This window comes from Lipophrys pholis, assembly GCF_963383615.2.
Source record: "Lipophrys pholis genome assembly, chromosome: 19".
Classification (NCBI taxonomy): domain Eukaryota; kingdom Metazoa; phylum Chordata; class Actinopteri; order Blenniiformes; family Blenniidae; genus Lipophrys; species Lipophrys pholis.
This window is the reverse complement of record NC_137647.1, coordinates 12,892,808-12,912,320: the sequence shown is the minus strand read 5'-3', so window position 1 is coordinate 12,912,320 and position 19,513 is coordinate 12,892,808. Positions and strand designations below refer to the sequence as shown.

General features: G+C 40.2%; 2 protein-coding genes across 3 annotated transcripts; both read right to left on the bottom strand.

Moving 5' to 3' along the window:
• Positions 1 to 3,802: 3,802 nt before the first annotated feature.
• Positions 3,803 to 8,716, bottom strand: ypel3 (yippee-like 3). The gene is made up of 5 exons (XM_080487577.1): positions 8,328 to 8,716; positions 6,675 to 6,793; positions 6,472 to 6,515; positions 5,847 to 5,955; positions 3,803 to 5,152 (listed from the first exon to the last, which is right to left on the bottom strand). Exons 2-5 carry the CDS (start codon positions 6,789 to 6,791, stop codon positions 5,063 to 5,065), a joined length of 360 nt encoding a protein of 119 aa, XP_080343703.1. The 5' UTR covers positions 6,792 to 6,793; positions 8,328 to 8,716; the 3' UTR covers positions 3,803 to 5,062.
• A 2,111-nt stretch (positions 8,717 to 10,827) lies between these two features.
• On the bottom strand, positions 10,828 to 17,026 carry gdpd3a (glycerophosphodiester phosphodiesterase domain containing 3a). 2 transcript variants are annotated; one of them, XM_080488761.1, is made up of 10 exons: positions 16,534 to 17,026; positions 15,868 to 15,910; positions 14,964 to 15,099; positions 14,342 to 14,387; positions 14,097 to 14,215; positions 13,248 to 13,337; positions 12,843 to 12,976; positions 12,497 to 12,556; positions 12,221 to 12,272; positions 10,828 to 11,150 (listed from the first exon to the last, which is right to left on the bottom strand). In XM_080488761.1, the coding sequence occupies exons 1-10, from the start codon at positions 16,667 to 16,669 to the stop codon at positions 11,022 to 11,024; spliced, it is 945 nt and encodes a 314-aa protein (XP_080344887.1). In that variant the 5' UTR covers positions 16,670 to 17,026; the 3' UTR covers positions 10,828 to 11,021. The 2 variants fall into 2 exon arrangements, with proteins under 2 accessions (XP_080344887.1, XP_080344888.1); XM_080488762.1 differs by having other exon boundaries at positions 15,626 to 15,910; positions 16,534 to 16,990.
• Positions 17,027 to 19,513: the final 2,487 nt, after the last annotated feature.

The following is a 19,513-nucleotide window of genomic DNA, read 5'->3' as shown; positions in this document are numbered from 1 at the left end:
GTGACCAACCATATCGGGACGGTCCAATGTTCGGGATGCGGGGATGCTCCACGCCAACGGGCAACAAATATCAAACGCACTCCTTCGAGAGGATCGATTAGTGTCCTGCGGGGATAACTCTTTTTAAAATTAATTTACTGATATTTAAGTGTGTGTATCTCCAGGAGTGGGAATATTGGGGTTTAATTGAATGTATGTGTGTTGTGGTATGATCTGCTGCAAGCGCACCGACTGCAGCTGAAACGCTAGTCGTCACTACACGCTGGCGTATTAATTATTAGGTATCAAACACAAAGTAAAATAAACCCCAGACTGCTCATTTTCTCTGTAATTTAAGAACACAACAACATATAAACAGTCTGAAAAAGAGGAGAAGAAAAAAAACCCTAATATTTTATCCCGAGGCAGCATCCACTCATCCATTCATGCATTCATTCGTCCGCCTGCACAGCTCGGTGTGTGATGACAGATGTTTGTCCTTTTCGAACCTGTCAGGCAAAGGTGCAGTGCAAACATCACCAGACCCCCCCTCCAGGAGTCAAACACACCATAACTGTCACGACTCCAGCAGGCTGGAGTCTCGACCCGAGGCTGCCTTTGTCAAGGTGACACCGAAATGAAAATGGGTGTTCTTGATGTCAGCTCAAGGGGCGTTTCACCCCCATCACCGCACAATACTGCTTTTACTTATAGTTGTGCATATTTTTGATTGATATTTGGATTGTACCTCATCAGGCTTGACTCACCTCCTAATTTAGTTTCATGCAATGGCTATCCCCCTCCCCAGTGATTCCTAAAGAGTTTGTATTTAAAATGTCCCACCCAAATATTTAATTCTCATTTATCAATTAATATTATCACTTTAGTTTTTCAAAGTAGGTCAAATACCATCAGTATTATAGTTCATGTTATTTTTACATTCCAACACCAGAATAAAAGAACAATAAAACATAAGGGATTTGTGAACATAATAACAAGAAGGATACATATATGTTGAAATATCTGATAATCACAACAGTTGAAGTGAACTGCTGGTTCTGACTCGTTTTTCTAATCAGGTCTGCTTTCGATAATCACTGACCATATACTATCAACTATCATTCCTTGTTCTTGGTTAAAGTTTGCAAGCAAATTAATAATAATCATCTGACTGAATCTCTTTGGCTTATTTGTTGTTTTTAACATAAAGTTTATAGTTTAATAGCGGTCTTCTGTGGCAATGCAATAAAAAAATACTCTCACTTCATCTTTGTCCTGTTTGCACTTCTTATACAATTCACACTCCTTGTGCTGAGCTGTTCTATAGCTAATAAAGGAATCACTCAACGTGAACTATATTGTAGCAAACATAAAATGTATATTCCTACACATAACATGTCCTTGGGGGGGCTCTTTGAACTCTTTCAGGGACATCATGTGAGTGTACTTATTCAGAAAGATTTCTCAGGAAAGAAAAGTGAACGCAGAGCAGCTGAAAAGGTTCTGCATGCACATGACTGTCAGCAGCCTCCGCAGAATGGGACAGGAAAAAGGAGGTGCCACTGATTGTGGCCCGAGCTCCTTCATGTGACCTTTCACCTTCTGTATGACCACTATTTCTTTAGGATGTGAACATTTACTTTAAAAATGTATCACTTGTCTATATGCATGTCCATTAAAATTTTTTGCTGTCTTAAGAGTTTGGCCACGAATTTACACAGGAATGTTGAGGCTATTAAATAATGGACATTACTAATTAGAATAATGCAACAAAATTGTTTAAACCACAAGAACACAGAGAATATTTACTGCAAATAAATTACCCTTAAATTACCATTGTGTGGAAAAAAATAAAGATGATCCAGTTCAGTTGTAATATAAAAAAAAGGATACATATACATATACATATACATATATATTCCATAAGATCAGTTTTGACTGCATAACACGTCTTTTGTGACTCCGGTGTACATGTGATTGTATGACATGATTAATTGTTTACTGCAGATCATCGGAGTAGACATTCAAAAATACAATACAACATGATTCTTTTACAAAAAAATTTTAAACTTCGTTTGTTGAGTTTTTTTAGCAGACTGTGTTCAATCACATATGCATATCACAAAGAAGTACATAGTCGTAGTTTTAATATACAATTTAATTTATTGTAGGCCTTGGGGAGGTGTATTAGTGGCATTTACACGCAGCTTTTCCAAGATACTCGGCTTGCTGACTCCTGTAAACATCTTGATAAACTTGCCACAGGTCTTGTCTGGATTTATGTCGTCTTGCTGTCTCTTGGTGTAATCCCAGAGCTCATGGCTTTGTGGGGGCCAGGCCATCTGTTATAGGACAGCAAGCTCTCCTTGCTGCTCGAAGGTGGATCTGAATGACCTCGGCCGTGTGTTTGGGCTCAGTGTCAAGGCATTAGTAGGTACTATGCCGTACATGTGAATAAAAAGTGCACATAAGAATTTTACAGCGATGAATTTTATGGGCCAGTGTATTCACAGCCTAACAGGACCCACAGCACCATCTGCTGGCTGCTTCACTGAACTGTTCTAGATTTAATTCTGGGCTCAAGACGACTGCTAATATACTGTAATATAAAATCTTTATCAAACGCTTTTAAAGTGAAGAAGGATGGACCACCCAAACACACACATACACACCCACACATCCAGACCAGACTGCCACAAATGCTTTGTTTCACAAACAAATAGTTTTAGCTGAAAACTGCACTTCTGTTTCAGTTTTTTTTATTAGAATATCCTTATCAGCATTAAACTATTCTCATGTTAATTAGAAGTATTTGATTGAGAATATTAGGTGTCAGGTATTCTCTCTCTCTCTCTCTCTCTCTCTCTCTCTCTCTCTCTCTCTCTCAAATTAAAAGAATATGGTTTTACCTTCCACTTATCATTGATTTTCATGATTTCTTCTGAACAATAAAAAGATATCCCCCTGACTCCCAGTGTCTTTCTACACTTTGAAAACCACTGAACTTTATTGAGGAAGGACAATAATTGATAAGTTGTCCTGAAACTATCTCCCCTATATTAGTTTGTTTCAGCACTTCCATGACACTTGGATCAATGAGTATTGAATGAAGTCGATATTAAGATTATGTTTTAGCTTCTAAAGTGGAAAATCAGCAAAGCTTCTATCCAGAATTGAGAGTTTCTTTCAAAAGGAGTGGAGGAAAAAAAACATGCTGGGAGGTTTGAACTTAATCCTTGTGCGCCTAAAACCAAAGATAAAAACATTGTTGCCACAAAATTGATTACATAAACTGATTACATTTTCTTGTGAAACCAACAAATATTTCAACAAGATTACAACAAGAACTAATGGACCAAAAACATTTCAAAATAGCTGGAACTATTATGATATTGAGTTTCTTGAACTGTCTAATAAAGCCCACTTTTGTCTTTTTATAAGTTGAATACCATCAAACTGTATTTGAGTATGGTCAACACTCTGGGTTTAACTGTTCTTAATGGTAGTTTGACTACCAACCAGGAGATGTCAGTATTGTCAATTTGAAGGATTCCCTCACCGAACTACAGTAGCTCACGATGTCATTTTCTTTAATGTATCAGATTCTTTTATAATTCAACTGTTCACCCAATAGAAGACATAAGTTGCATCACAATATTGTGAGAAGTCAGGATGTTTTCCTTCTTCTGAAGAAAGGATGATCTATTCAGGGAGGTTTAAACGTTTTTCCAAAGGTTTGAGATCGTCTCCATTAACCCAATCTCTAGTCTTACTTACAGTTTGTTGAATAGAAAGACACAAAAAAGGAGCTTTACTCCAGCGGTCACTGGCACACAGCATTTTAATGAAAGATCCAAGTTAAAATAAAAACATTTTAATGAAAGAAGCAGACATTAAAAATCACCATAAATATGCTACATTACTCTAAAAATCACACTGTTCTCTAACACGATGTAGCGAATGTAGAAGCTCAGTGTTAGGCAACACTCAGACACAGGAAGGATTGATCTCATCAGCACTGGAGGAGAAGTGAAGATATCCCGACTGTGCAGTGAAAACGTTGTGACCCGACTCCAGACCAAAGCTTCTCCACACTGTCCAGCTTAACACACACACACACACACACACACACACACACACACACACACACACACACACACACACACACACACACACACACACACACACACACACACACACACACACACACACACACACACACACACACACACACACACACACACACACACACACACACACACACACACACACACTAAAAAGGTATACCTGCCAGCAAAACATAGTCATAATTGATATTTAGAAATTCTTGCAGGAGAAATTGTAGGTTTTTACATCGCTAACTCAACACCCTGATTGCCTTTGGCAAAAATATTAACAAACGTTACCGATATTACTGTAAAAAAAAGAAGAAAAAGAAAAAGAAAAGTCAAATTTCACTAATAAAAAATAAAAAAAAACAATCCCTCCTACTGCTCTAAGCACTCCCATACTCTCTCATCACATGGCAATGATGTGGGGGGGGGTCACACCAGCTGAAGGACTTTGCTCAGTTTAGGCTCAGTATTTCTGAAAATGAACCTTAAACCTAAGAAAAAGCCAAATACCTGTATCTGATGTGTAAGATCAATTTACTCGACTTGCACAGGCCCGGGCCACCACAGAGCCAGGCTGTTAAGTGGTCGCTGATAAAAAAAGGTCTGAGCACTATTACACAAGCTTAAAAGAGGAAAAAAAACAAAACAACACCCACTGGTGCACGTTTGACTACATCTCCCACGCTTCCACACACAAAACCCTGCACTCATTCACTCCATTTTCCAGCACGACTAGCAATTTGGGATAGCAATATCGGCAATTGTGTTGTCGTGGCTGCTGGAAAAAAACATGAAGAACAGACAAAGATAAGGCATCACATGCTATTCTTGGCAAAGCTGTATGAAGTGAAAGGTTTGCACAGCGATGGCTCGAACGCAGGATGAAGAAGCTACACTGGAACCCTTTTGAGTTGAGTGGATGATACAACTTTTGCAAAAGTCATGAAGAAAAGATGAGCAGTCCCTTCTCAGTCCCAACCGTTGTCCTTTATCATGTGGGACAGCTCGATGATGTACTTCCCCTCCTTGTACTTCTGACTCAGCTCAAAAGCTTGTTCCTGCAAAAGAAGTGAACGTATGCGAGGTTAGAAGGCGGCAGAAATTAAGTTGAAATATATCACTTGAAGGTAAGTTTCTGGGCTACAACTTTCATAGAAATCAAGGTTTATTTTTTGGGGATAAACTGCAAAAGAACAACCGGACAGCTTGAAGAGTTATGAACGAGTTAGAGACTTTAAATTCTCCACTTTTGGTATTTTACTATTTTATATCTCAGTTTATTGACTCAAGTTCATGATTGTCAGCTGGTGCAATCTGGTGCGACTCCGTGAGCGGCGCGTGCTAAATTACACAGAAGAGACTGGAATCAGCCGATGGTTCTCTTCATTCATTTCTGCACAGACACTTGTAACAGAGCAAAACTTTGATTTGATCGCGTTGCTGTAATGCTGACGAGCGGCATTTAGCTGTGGCTGATGCCATTTTACACTTCACTCGGTCAAGTTACATTGTTAAGCTCCTTAAAAGTGTGATATCACGACTGTGATGTCATGAAACTTGTGTGTCAAACACAGTCGGACAGAATTTGACAAACTAAGTTTGACTTGAAAACCTTTTTCTGTGGTTCAGAAAAATCTTTAATAACTCAATCTGACACCAAATCAGTTATTGTGCGAGTTTTCCTCATGAATATTACAAAAAGAAATAGTGTGGGCGGCGACAGATGTGTGCTTCATTGATGGACATGCTTACATATTTCCAGCCCAGCGTGGTGTGACAGTTTTCACAGTAGATGTCAGCCACTGCGTGCAGCCCCGTGAGCAGCAGCCTCTCCTCTGCGGGACCACAGCCCACGTTGACCCTGAAAGCAGCAACGCGGCAGCATCACATAAGAGCTGCTCTCGAAATCCCAGGAGGCTTCCCGATGATTAACCCACCCCCTCATTACCCTGTACCCACAAACTGCTGTGGCTAGAATTTAATTTCAAACGGAAAAGGCGCAGAAAAAATACTTAATGTTTAACACTTTGTCAAAGAGCAAAGCATCACCTGAGCGTTTTAATGTTTATAGTGAAGAGATGCTGCCAGTTAGAAGCCAAATTCACATCGTACGTGTGAATTAATGACCCAGTAACCCAGGAGAAGTCACGACTAAACGGACTCCCCCCGCAACATCAAGGTCTAATCCAGAGCAAATCAAATCATCCATTGACTATGAGGCCTGTGTACAGAGCTCTAAAACTAGACTGGGATGGACAAAAGATTGCTTGTGAGTTGTTGATTTTAATCAAGTTATCATTACCAGAAATCTGTGGTTAAAAACTTTGATGTGCACAATGTGACAACATGCGGTGAAAGGTTGCAGTGAGACACTCACACAGAGTTGAAGAGGTAGGCTCGACCCTGGCTGCCTTGAAAAGACTGAGACACACAAAAAAACAATAGGAGACTTTTACCAGTGGGCTTCAAAGAAAACAGTGTGGGTTTTTCAGTTTGTCTGATCGTTGAACAGTGAAGTTGTGTCCGAGCCACCTGACATTATCAAACAACAACAACAACAAAGCCCGACGGTAAACTGACCTTGGAGATAAGATCGTCATGGTTGGCCAAATGGGCGCGGCAGTGCACACAGCTGTAACGGCGGTGGCAGGAGTCCAGGTAGGCCTGGAACGTCTTGGCCTTTGTCAGCTTCACCATATCTGAATGGGACGTGTTTGGACAGAAGAAAAATGGCCATTTATTTTTAGACTTGGCTCAGTGATCTCCGATACAACTTTGGAAATCAACGCAGAGCCTGCAGAGGACTTATTGTACACTTTGATAAAGTTTTTGTACACTCCACTTTGTGTGCTTTTATTCTTTTTTAATTAGTGTGTGGAGTTTCTGAGATGTGGTGGACTTAAGAGCAGGTGCGGTGTGTGCAAACAATGCGTTGCTAACAAAGTTCAATAAGTCATTACGATGAAGCTGTTCATGCATGATGACATTTTCAGTCTCAAGATTTTCAGTGGCAGATTTTCCAAATTATGGCTTGCATAGAAGGAAAGGAGATTAAGTTAGGTGTCTCTCAGTTCTTAAAAATCATATGAACTGACCCTGCTCAGTCCTATGTAAAAAAAAGAAGAAAAAAAAAAGAAAAAGGCTGCTTCTTGTTTCATAATTAACCTGAGACCAGCAACTGAAGATGCTCAGGAAAAACAAACAGGTTCTTCCTGATGCTTTAGTACAACACAAAAAAAACTAGCAAAAAGCTTTTCTTAACATAATCTGAACCAACAATTGAGGTTGGAGCAAATTAAATGATTACCCAGTCACATCTTTTTATTATAAGTGACAGAGGCCAATCAGCAGGTTTAATATATGGCAAACCTGATGGAACTCAACATTATGAAATCTAGAGGGCTGCTGGGAGATTTCCTTGAATGCACTGAGCCGTTCTCCTCCGTCACTCTTCGTGTATTTGATCCACGTGGTTTGTTCCCATATCAGTCCTTTCTACAGCTCTCCACTTTGCAGTCTGTGCATTGACCGACTTTTATACCTCTCCATTATCTTTTATATACAGACTCCACCTTAACGTTTTACTGTCACTGTCTAACTTCTATATTTGTTTGTTGCATATGCATGCATTTTAAACGTTTCAATAGCTTTAATTCTATTTACTTGCAGTTACAGTGTAGATTTCTAACTATTGCACTGTCCATCTCTTGTTTTTTTTTTTTTTTTAACTAACTAGAATAACATGTTCGTCGTATGATCTTTATTGTTGCTCTCGTGCAAAACCTGAATTGTAATCCTCTTTTCTTGTGCCTTAACAATTGAGCTGCACCCTTTTATGGCATATTTTTGTCTCGATCTTCATTGTGGCCTTGCAGCCACTGACACACAGCGAAGTGACGTATAAGTCGCAGAGAGTAAAGCTGGCGGACAGGTTATACACACAATTAAAACAACAGGCTGCTTCCTTCTTCTTCTTCATAACAAGCCTGCACGGACCGTCCTCGCTTCATTAGATAAAACAGTTAACCCAAACCCAGGCCCCGGCAGCGCATCGTTCAGCACTGAATAGTCCAACACATGGGGCCCACACACACAATAACACACGTCTGTAGACACAACACCAGCCGAGCACGAGCTCCCCCGTTAGCCTGCTAGCTGAGCATGTCAACACACCGCAGCTAACGCCAGCGCAGATGCGCATTGCAGGATATTTCTCGACGTTTGGCCACCCACCTGATAACAAGGGGAATCTCCGCAGTCCACACAGCCGACCGGTGTGACTGACAGCAAGGGAAATAAACACCTTTGGCAGGGAGAAAACAAAGGACGTCTCGGCTCAGAAGACGACCACGCGCCGTCGGTTAGGACAAAAAGAAAGAAAAAAAAACCCCAAAACAAAACACGGCGAGCAGAGCCGCTCGTTACCCGCGTCTGTCTTTTTTGAAGCCAGCAGCAGTTCTCAAAGCTTTTGTTAAAAGTCGGAGCTGTGGAGTCCCACAATGTTGGCAGGCTGACAGGGACAGAGAGCAGCGGCCCCGGCGGGAGAAAAATGTGGTTTGTTTATGAAAAACACGCAGAGGAGGAAGTCTGAGGGGTGCAAAACAAACCGCCGTCAGCCAATCACAGCAGCGCGGTGACGTTTAGAATGTGGGTCAACCAATCAGAGGCGACCTCGCATGAGCCTTTTATGGCTATCGGTGCGCTGCCTGCTGCTGGTCCACTTTTTCTTACTGGGTTATCATTTCCTGCTTCAAGCTTTGGGATAAAAGTTATTGAAAGTTTTCGTGACTCTATAGACACAATACAAACAGTAACTGACACACAGGGAGGTACAAGAATTACCTGTTCCTTGATAAGATGCAGAGATTCTTTTCAATCTGAGCAGAGGAAAGATGAGGCCTGTTTTGGATTTTGAGGTTTCTTGATTGGTTTGCATGTGAACTATGTGTGTTTGCTTTCCTTTTTCACTGTTTATGATTTATATCCAGGAGGTCCACATTCCCACAGTGCAGCCACTAAGCAACGGCCAGAGTCTGCAAAAGATACAATCAAGTCACATTCTCTTTGTACTATCTGTGTAACTTTAATCTCTTTGCATGACCTAAAACCAGGTGATACTACATCGGATTTATCACACTATTTTTCAGCAAATTATAAAACAACCTCGAAATCAAGAAAGTCTTGGTTTAGTATTTATTGCAGAACCAGATTATATCAATTTACATGAAACAGGTTTATTTCTTTAAAGGACAGCTTGTTGAGATCAACCAAACAATATAACCCACTAGTAAATTATTCTTTTAAATTAGACAATTGCATTTTCATAATGAAATGAAAAGTGTTTCCTTTGTAGTTATACCTCTGAACATTTATTTATCTTAGATTTCTTGTTGTTTTTTCATATTTAATAAAGAAGCATCTTCCTATTGAACAAATGCTTAATCATTTTGTTTGATGCCAAATGTAACGGTTTCTTTTTCTAATTTGTATTAATATTTAAACACAAATGTGCACATTCTGCATCTAACTTTGTACACCTCAGATTGATTGGAAATTTAATACATTGTTGATGCAAACCACTTAAGGAGTTTGAAAAGGAGATCTGCAGCTAATGATTGTACTTAACGAATGGCTTATCTGTAAATAACACAAGGTCTATTAAATGTCCTCACTTGGCTTTTCTTTGCAAGACCCACAAACACACGTACCATTGTAACTGCTATCATTATGCAGGTTGATAGAAGATGAGGGGCTTTCAAGTTGCTTTGCATATTTGTTATACTTAAATGAGCATTGAACCGATGACTTAGTTCACTTCCATTAAAAAGCCTTTTCACAGAGCAGGCGGTGTAAAGCTGTTTGCTGCAAGCACCTTTTCACTCTTGATCCAAGATGACCCTGTCAGCTGAGGTTTTATAAACACTTTGATTCCTAGAAAGATTTTCAGTTGCCTCACATTTCCTCCGCAGGGTCACCAATTTAAACATTTACTCTTTGCAGCCACAGTTTGCATGCGTTCACTTATATCCCATTAACTCGCCCGTCACACTGCAAGGCTTGGCCAACTGAGTCTGAAAAATACTGCCTTTGTTTCACCAACAGAGTGGTCGATTATTATCACAGCAGTGTGGCTGGACTTTGACCGTGGCTGCTTGGGAAAAACGGGGACATAGGTGAGGTTTGCTGCACATAGACACCCTCAGCCTTCATATAAAACACGCTAGAAAATGACAAAGGAAACTCTGTGTGCCTGCCTCTTGCTGCCGACATCCCTTGATGACATCCTTAACTGTCAGAGCGCTGCACAAAAACTATGGAGTGATGTACCACAAATCCCACACTGAAACTGTATCTGCATGAGTCTATATAAAGTAGGTCGTCCCATTTCCTATATAATGCTTTATTTTATTTTGTTTTGTTTAACATTTAGTTTCATTCTGAAGTTTGTGTTTTGATTCTGGTGGAAGAAAAGCATGTGAAAGAAATAAAAATCAAAGTAACATATTCCAGATCCTTTGCTTTGAGCGTCATGCCTTACTTAAAACCATCAAATTATGGTAGAAAAGAAAATCCTCAGATAACAAGTCAAATAAAGTCACGTTTGGTGTGTTATCATGGGAAATGTGTGGTCAGGTGATATGGTTCAATTGGTTAAATATTCACTCCTGTGATTATAGAGGGAGGCTACGGAAATGAACCACATTTAGATCACTTTGCAAATAAGTAATCTGTCCTCAAAGGTCAAGGACGGGGTTTTAAGAGGCTCATGTCCGTTTTAGTACAGGAAAATTACCTCAATTTTTTTTTTTTTTTTTTTTACATTTCTTCAAAGTTCACAGACTTTTGTTTGGGTTTTATACAATCTCAGTTCATTATATAGTTGCCATGTCATATTTTCTGCTGTCACGTTTTCACAGTGTTTTGGGGTCAATCCTGTCTTCCACTTCGGGAGAGGGAGCTTGACAGAAGCGACGGGTAGTCGGTCATCACCCCAGTGGCTCCTACATCAAAAGCCGCCTTAATGTCTTCATCTTCATTGCAAACAAACAAATGCACCTGCAATTACAAATGTATTAGTGAAACAAAAAAAAACATACAACAAACATGTTTTACTAATTCCTTTATACAATTATACATTGCGATGATATTAGTTACGACTGACATATTTTGACGTGGATCATTATTGAAATTTGATTCTAACAATACAGACACTAATAAGGATCTGTTTAGCTGCTTATTTCGTGCTGCCACAGCATTGCAACTTCCACCTTAAATGTGACTATTTTATATGTTGCCTTTCCTTCCTGCTACAACTGGGATTCAAAATCCCTCGCACTCAAGATCAGGACTGAACCACTGTACCACCAAGAGAGCTTACACCGTACAGAAATTAAAAAAATAAATAAAACCAGCTATTAGATTTGTGCATGAATTTTACATATTATCCACTGACAGATAATATTGACTTCCCTTTGCTTTCCTCTTCACTTGCACAGATCGTGTCTAACGGTTGCTTTCCTTGGATTATGCAATGTGCTTCAGAATCACGAAAACAAAGAATAAATTGATGTCGTCCCACCTTCGATACTGAATTTACATTCTTTAATGATCTGATTCTGTTCTCACTTTTCATTTCAGAATTATTTCTAAGCGTACAAAAGCAGTCATGTGAGCATCGGCCGACAAATCCACAACATATAGTTTAATCTTTTTTATCCAACTATGCAGGGACCTTCTGTGGACTAACAATTGCAGGTATCTCATAACAGCGATTAGTCACATCAGGACAGAAGTGTGAGTTCACAATTTATAACAGTAGTAATGTTTCCTGTGTTACATCATGATGTGTGTTTGGGCATGGCCGGGGAGTTTTACAGCTAAAGCAGAAGCGAGTGAGGAACCTGACTTTCTGGCTGGTTTTAACAAGTTCATTGGTTTAAATCATTCTCATGAAATCACTTGCCAACTAAAACATACCTGCAACTGATACTTTCATAATGTGAAATGTGAATGTTAAAAAAATAAACTAAACTAAACTAAACAAACAAAAAAAAAAAAACATTTTTCTTGCATTTGTTTTAATTTTTGGTGTTGTGTTGTTAAGAATTGTTACTATGGTTTCATACCTGGATCCCCCGGGCTGCAAGGTGTTTGAAAAGACTCTTCCTCATTGTTAATCTGTAAAGATAAAATAATATCAATTCTATAAAATCAAATCTTCTTTACAAAACAAGTCATGCATGTAGAATTTTAAATGTTAAAAGAAAAGAATGTATTTTTCACATACACACAGTGGTTCAGTTGACTTTGTGTTGCTCCATTTAACCCACCCCTGAGGAGCAGTTGGCAGCCACTGTAAGCTGTACAGAGGTTCACACGGTTGTTTTCAGAACTTCACTTACTTTTCAAGGAGAGACACAACCAGCTTGTTCCTCAGGATGCCTCGCTCAGGAACGAATGTCCTTCAGCACACAGAGATAACAGAGACAAAGAAGAGAAACATCAGAACCACGACACATTCATCTCACATGAAAAACAAGATTAGAGAGAAAGAAAGCACGGAGAGTGGAAGAGCGGCAGCTTGCGGGGCGATGCAATGCATTCTCAACCCACTGAGTGGAGATATTAGTTATATTCTGAGCAGAGATGCTGTAAGTAAAAGGTTTGCACCTTTAACGAGAAACAGGAATGACATGTCTGTGAGTGTATAAATGTTGAAGCGACATGCAGAGACCCCTGCGGTCACACCTGTTGATGACGCGTGGCAGGTAGAACTGCAGTAAACTCTCCCCCAGGGGCACAAAGGGCAGCAGGCCGCTGTAGAAGAGGAGCAGAAGCAGCATGCCTCGGCCCATTGTGAAGCTGTAAGGCATGGAGTCATTCTGGTGGGAGCAGAGAGACGGACACATGCTGGGTACAGAGATAGTTGTCTCTGAACGTGTGGAGGTGAAATGCAGTTCAGAAGGAGGACAGACACATTCATAGAAAATATTGAAGAATAAATGAAGGAGACATAAAATGTAATCTTACAAATTTGAACTATGTCTTTGTTGTATGAGAAGGAGCAAAGTTGTGTCGTGTGTTAAGGAAATGAGCAGCACTGTTACATAAGTCTGTCTGAGTAACTTTGTCTCCCCCAGGCGGCTCATGTACCGTTCTGCGGCATTTCTTCATGATGCTGGAGTTGACTGTGGCCCACACGGTGATCTCCTCCCTGTTGTAGCGTCTCACCAGTTCAGACACCTTCAGACACACAGTCGGTCACAGTATTTATAAACAGGGCTGATGGGACGGCGAGCACAAGTGCAAGGAACAAATTACAGATGCTCACATCAACACAATCAAGTAATATGTTTGGGTACAATATCAACACCATGTAATCGACTTTAAGAATCAGGAGTTGCTTCTGGGTGGGTCACAATTATAATGAAAATACTAAAACGTTTGATTTGCAGTTTTTGTTTCCATTGTTGGTTTTGAACATACATATGTTCATGCCTCATATGTTCATGACCTTCAATTGCTTTTTTTGCAGGTAAAAGCAATTGAAGGTCTTCAATTGACCGTGCTGAATTTTGGAGTCATTTTTGAGAAGAGCACTTGGTAAAAGATGTTATAAATTTTTAACAGCAGTATTTTTTCCTTGTGAGCCTCACAGTGGTCATGGGTTCAAATACAGGATGGGGCCTTGTTGTGTGGCGCATGCATGTTCTCCTTGTTTAAGCTTATGACAGCCCTGTATATGGTTTTATCCAACAGAGGGACATGTGGTGCTGGATCACATCCCACCTGTAGCCTATGTTTGCACAGGGAGAACAAGCAAACTCCACACAGAGAGGCTCCCTAATCGAAACACAGTCTGGAGTGCCAACCGCTGCCCCGTCGTGTAGCTCTTTAAAAATACATATCTTACATTATTGTTTAATAAAACAGATGCAAATCAGTGTTGTTGGTTAGAGGTTATCTAAGTGGTCCTCTTTACTTGTTTTGGGACAAGCATACTTTTTCCATCAACTGACGGTTGTTCTCCTTGATCTCAATGCTGACCGGCAGCTCGGGAAACTCCCTGAACAGATCCTCCAGCAGAGCGAACTTCCTGTCCGCACCGCTGCTGTAGCGTCCTGCAGGATGGGAGTGGTTGGAAGAAATGTGAGACACACGCACACGCACGGCCCCGATGACCTACTTCATCATATAATTACTTGTTGTAAATTGCTGAACATTAAACATTGAGAGCAGAAACTCACCTGTGTAAAATGTCACCTCCAGTCGCTCCTTGTACAACGGCAAATCCTAACAGATGAGAAAACGTTTCATCACTCACAGCGCTGTAGGGACTTCAAATGTATTTAGATATTAGATATGAATTCGGGGGGGGGGGGGGATCATATGACCCAGATGAGTTGCTGCATGACTTGTGTGCAAATATACACTTGAAGGTCATTCTCAGCTTTCTTAGGCAAACATTGACCTTTTTTCCTTGGAAGAAAACATCAATCACAGCTCAACCTCACTGGAGATTGTTCTGATGCCAGAATGATTAAACATGTGTCCTTGTGAATAAAGACCAGTATCAAGTCACACCACAGGGCTCCGGCTCACAAGTCAGTCACAAAAAGCGAAATAGCCAGCAAAATAGGTAAAGAGATCATGAAACATGTTTTTGGCTTACGCGGCTCTTTCTGCAAGTTCCAACTAAACAGAAGCGCCGGTCTAACCTGAACGGTCACGGATTGTTATGTAACAAGTATATGGAAATATTGTGTTGCAACTAGTCGGTTCAAAGGTGGGGGCTGATCCACTTATCCTGGTTTCTTTCAATTCTAACACATTTGAATTGTGCCCGTGTATACCAGTGCTGCTCTCTACCTGCAGGTTGAGAGAGGAAATGGTGACATCGTGTCCGGTCTGCCTCAGCAGGTTTTCATCGTGTGATATCACCACGTATCCATCGTTGGTCAAGTGGCAGTCAAACTCCAACATCTCTGTACCCTGCTCCACAGCACTGTTGACAAAGGCACCGATTAAAAAAAGTTAATTAAGATAGTAATTAAAAAAAAAAAAAAAAAGTTTTAATCTGTGACTTTCGTCAAGGTTTATAAACGCCAGATTCACTTGTATTCTGTAAAGCAAACATACCCAGGAATGGACTGTCTGTTTGCATAAAGAACAATTTTGCATGATCCAAGAATAAATAAACCTTGACATGTATGAGTATCATTTATCACTCAGAATTTTATCTTGAGTCATGCAATGAGATGCTGAGTGTTTGAATATGGAATGTCTTACAATTATATTTCCTCTTCCTGCCAAATACAGTAAAAACAAAAACAATAAACAAATCAAGAGTGCTTCCCACCATTGTGGCTTGTATCTTCTCTATACATTTTCTGCATCCAGCAATTTACTTTACTCTGTGCTTTATTTGGCAAATCTGCTGAAATATGGGAAACTGTTTCTGCCACAGTGTTTTTCATCATAGCTGTTTTACATTTCTACGTCGTTCAGCGTGCACGCTCTCACAAACTCACCTTCACAGTAGTAATTTGATGAGGACACTGCTTTGTTAGCAATAAGTGACTTTTAACCGCTGCATCACGGATCTCTCTGCTCAGGTCTCGGATTGCTGGAATATGTTTCTGTGTTTATGTCTGCTGCTCTTGTAAAAATCACTTGTAAGGAAATATTGTCAGTATCAGTATGTTGTTGTTTTTTTCTCAGGAGTCTTGGCTGGCCTGTAAGCAGCAGCTCATCTTTTAAATGTGCAACTCACTGTGTGAACGCCTCCATGGTGCTTTCTATCCGCTCTCCACATCCTGAAAACAATCAGAGGAGTCAGAGTTCACGATGCCAACCAGTCAGACCGTGTCAGAAAACATAAGTACACAGCAGGAAACCTTGGTCAAATCTAAAAAACAACAAATGCATTCATTCTTTTCAGTACATTTTTATTTTTTTTTAATTTATTGATATCCAACAATACGTATTGTCACAGTTTTCATTAATACATAACCCTTCTTCTCAAAACACTTTCTCAGGGTCCTCAGGTTTCCTTCCACAATCCAAAAATATGTGTTTGAAGTTAATAAGTGACTCTAAATTGTCTCCAGAAGTGTGTGTTTGCCCTGGAGCGGACTGATGACCTGTCCAGGGTGTACACTGCCTGACATTTGTTGCAGTTTTTTTTTTGTGTTTAAATGTTGGTGCTAAATGTCAATTCCCAAAGCAACTCCAACCAATGAAAACAGTAGGTTTTTTTTTTTAGTCCTGATTTCTTTAACCTTAAAAAAACAAAAACAAAAAATTGTAACAGCTGAAAAGAGCAAGACAGTAAAGTGAATGCCCCTATTGTGAATCCTAGCGAGTCTCCATCCCGAGTCAGTATAGTTTAATGTGGACTGACGCACTCCCCTGACAGACTGCGGCGATCTCCCCTTACCTCCTCTGTGCGAGATGTGCTTGCTGTAGAAAGCAGTGCGTTTCCTCCTGTGGAGAATGTGTGGATTCCTCAGCAGGTAGATGGAGGTGAGGCCATAACCTCCCAACGCCGGGAGGACAAAGTACAAAAAACTCATCCCCTCCTGTCTGAGGCTCTGGGAGATCTTCCAACAAGTGCTGTCAAATCAAGCAGGCAGAGGATCCCAAGCATCAGGTGAAAATCAGTCACCTTTTTGTGCTTCCAAAGAAAAATGACCAGACAAAAAAAACAAGGTTGTGTGAAGACACCCAGGTTTTTATCGGTGAGGCACAAGAAAAAAAAAACTAAACTGAAAAAACTGGTTGGGCCAAAGAAAAATGTTCCACCTTTTCTGCTCATCTAACTTACTCCCAAGCAAAAGACTCCTGAAACCTTCAGAGCTGTAAAACACAGTTAATCAAACACCAGCAGGTAACCCAGAGCTCACCGCCACACACACACACACACTCACTCTGGCCTCTCCCCCGCCACAGGCAGTACTATTTCTCTTCACTCTATGTTCGGCTGGGATGAATGGCTTTGTGTGTCATACCTGTGAGCTGCATGTTCACCGTCGCTTCCTCCTAGGATTGATTTATCGTTGGAAATGCCGTATAATTCAGAAGACGACACAATCACAAGTGGAGTCAAACAGTGTCTTATAGCTGGCCATTTTATTTCTAAAATTTAATGAGTGGATTGAACATTAACCGATAAGTGGAGAAGGCAGCGTGTGTGCGAGGCTTCTATTTGACAAAGGTGATGTGGCGTGTGCAGATATGCCAGCTCAACTTTGAAACACGAGGCCATAAATATGAAATCAAACACGTCTTCGAGCTGAAATGCCCACCATACATACAACACTAAGTCAGCAGAGTGGAGCACATTGTTCGGCTTCAATAGCAGAGCTGGAATGTGACACACAATAGTGCAGCAGGCCGGGCCTGCTCCCAAATGTTACAACAAGCCTGGTTTTCGCCCGAACAGAGAAAACCCATTCACTGCAGACACTATTCGACTTTCCAGCATTTTCTCACCTTGACACGTTTGCCAGGCGAGCATACGAAGCACATGAAAGAGAGGTCGGTGTTATGCATTCCTACTCTCATGGTTTCTTGCCGTTATGTTTCCTGATACATTCGCCACACTTTGGGAACAGACAACACGGTGCAGTGGTTCTCAGGTAATTTCAGAGGGCAGTCCTGCTGAGACTTGCTGAGAAAGAAGATGAAAATGTTGTGCAACAGGAAAAGCCAGTCAGAAGTGAAATAATGCAAGTCTGCAAGTGTAAGAGACTTGAAAAGACCAGAAATGGCAGACATTCAAAAAACTGTCAGCTATTCAGCGGCCTGGCAAAACCTTTTATTTTTATAGCATTCTCAGGAAAACTACATGCCTGAATTAAGATAAGCTTAGTAAATACTCAAAAAATGAGGTAAATAAGCAGGTGTTGGCCTTAAATTACGTTTCCTTGGCAACAGTGACGACTGACCTGTTTCCATAGCAACAGTCCAGCGTTTAACAATTAGAAAGGCCTGGTATCAATAGCATCTATTGAGAATAAACTACTGTCGTCACCCATGTTTGTTTAGTTATTTTGTGCCTGTGTAGATTTACTGACCATGACTGAGCTAATTTTAATGCAAATTTTGTTATTGACTGCAACAAAATATGTTCTAGATTTATTTATTTATTTTTTCAATATACAGATTCTTTCCTTCTTTAACAGAGGGGTGATGACAAACACATTGCTTTGGTTAGGAAATATTTGGCAGTTATGAGATTGAGCAGTGTCAAGTTTCTTAATTTCGGGAAGATTACACAGTCATTTCTAAATTGGCTCTTGTGAAGAAATCAACTGAAATCAAAGATCACAACGATGCTGAAAGGACCAGACAAGACAAAAACAAAAAGACAAGACAATTTTAACAGTATCAGGAAATTTTATTTAATCATTGTATATAATTCTGTTTTTGTTAATCGTTTAATTCATAATACCCATAGAATATACATACTATAACCCTCAATAACTCATATCTCTTGGACAACCTACTTATATCTTCTTTTAAAATAATTTCTTATAAGATCTTGTTGGAGAAATAAATGAAAAAGAAAGAAAGATTGAAAACACTGCCAATAATAATCACGCCCAGAAGAGAAAAAAAAAGAAGAAATATACAAATAAAAACATACTAATTAAAAAAAAATGATACAACTTTTAACTCCCTTTTATGTAGAAAAAAAGGAAATACAACATCTCACCAATATAACAACAATAGCAATAAGAACAGCCATTTAAAAACAACAATATCTGCTTACAGGCCTCAGGACAGACAGGCCTTCGGACTTGTCGATACCGTGTGAATGCAGATGGTGTGTTTAAGTGCAGCGTTTCACAAACACACTTCCGCACTCCTCTGAAAAAGCGAGAGAACGCGCGCGTGTGTGTGCCGGAGGATTGTAAGATGTGGTCCTCTTGGTTCGTTCCCATGATTACTCAGTGAGATGTTTGGTCTGATGGCAGGTTGGAGAGGCAACACACACACCCCCCCCCCCAAAAAAAACAAAACCCAAAACGCTAATGGCATTGTTAACCAGCGATCAAATATACACATGAAATACATCAAATTATCTGCGACTGTTTTTGCATTGGTCTAAAAGAGGAGAAAAAGATCCCACAGATGTAAAAGCAGGGAGAGAGTTTCCCCAGGCTGCGAGGAAACGATGCGCACTTTCCAAAACAAACACACAGACAGGACAAGAAAAGTCTTGGCTTTATGTTATCGATACACACACACACACACACATATACAAACACTTGGACACAGACATAAATAACTGCAGACAATCCATGAGTCTTCACACACGCAGCACGTGAAACTTAAAGCTCAACAAGCAGGAGAGAGGGAAGGAGAGACTGACCCCAAAAAAAACCAAAAAAAAAACAAAAAAAACCCAAACA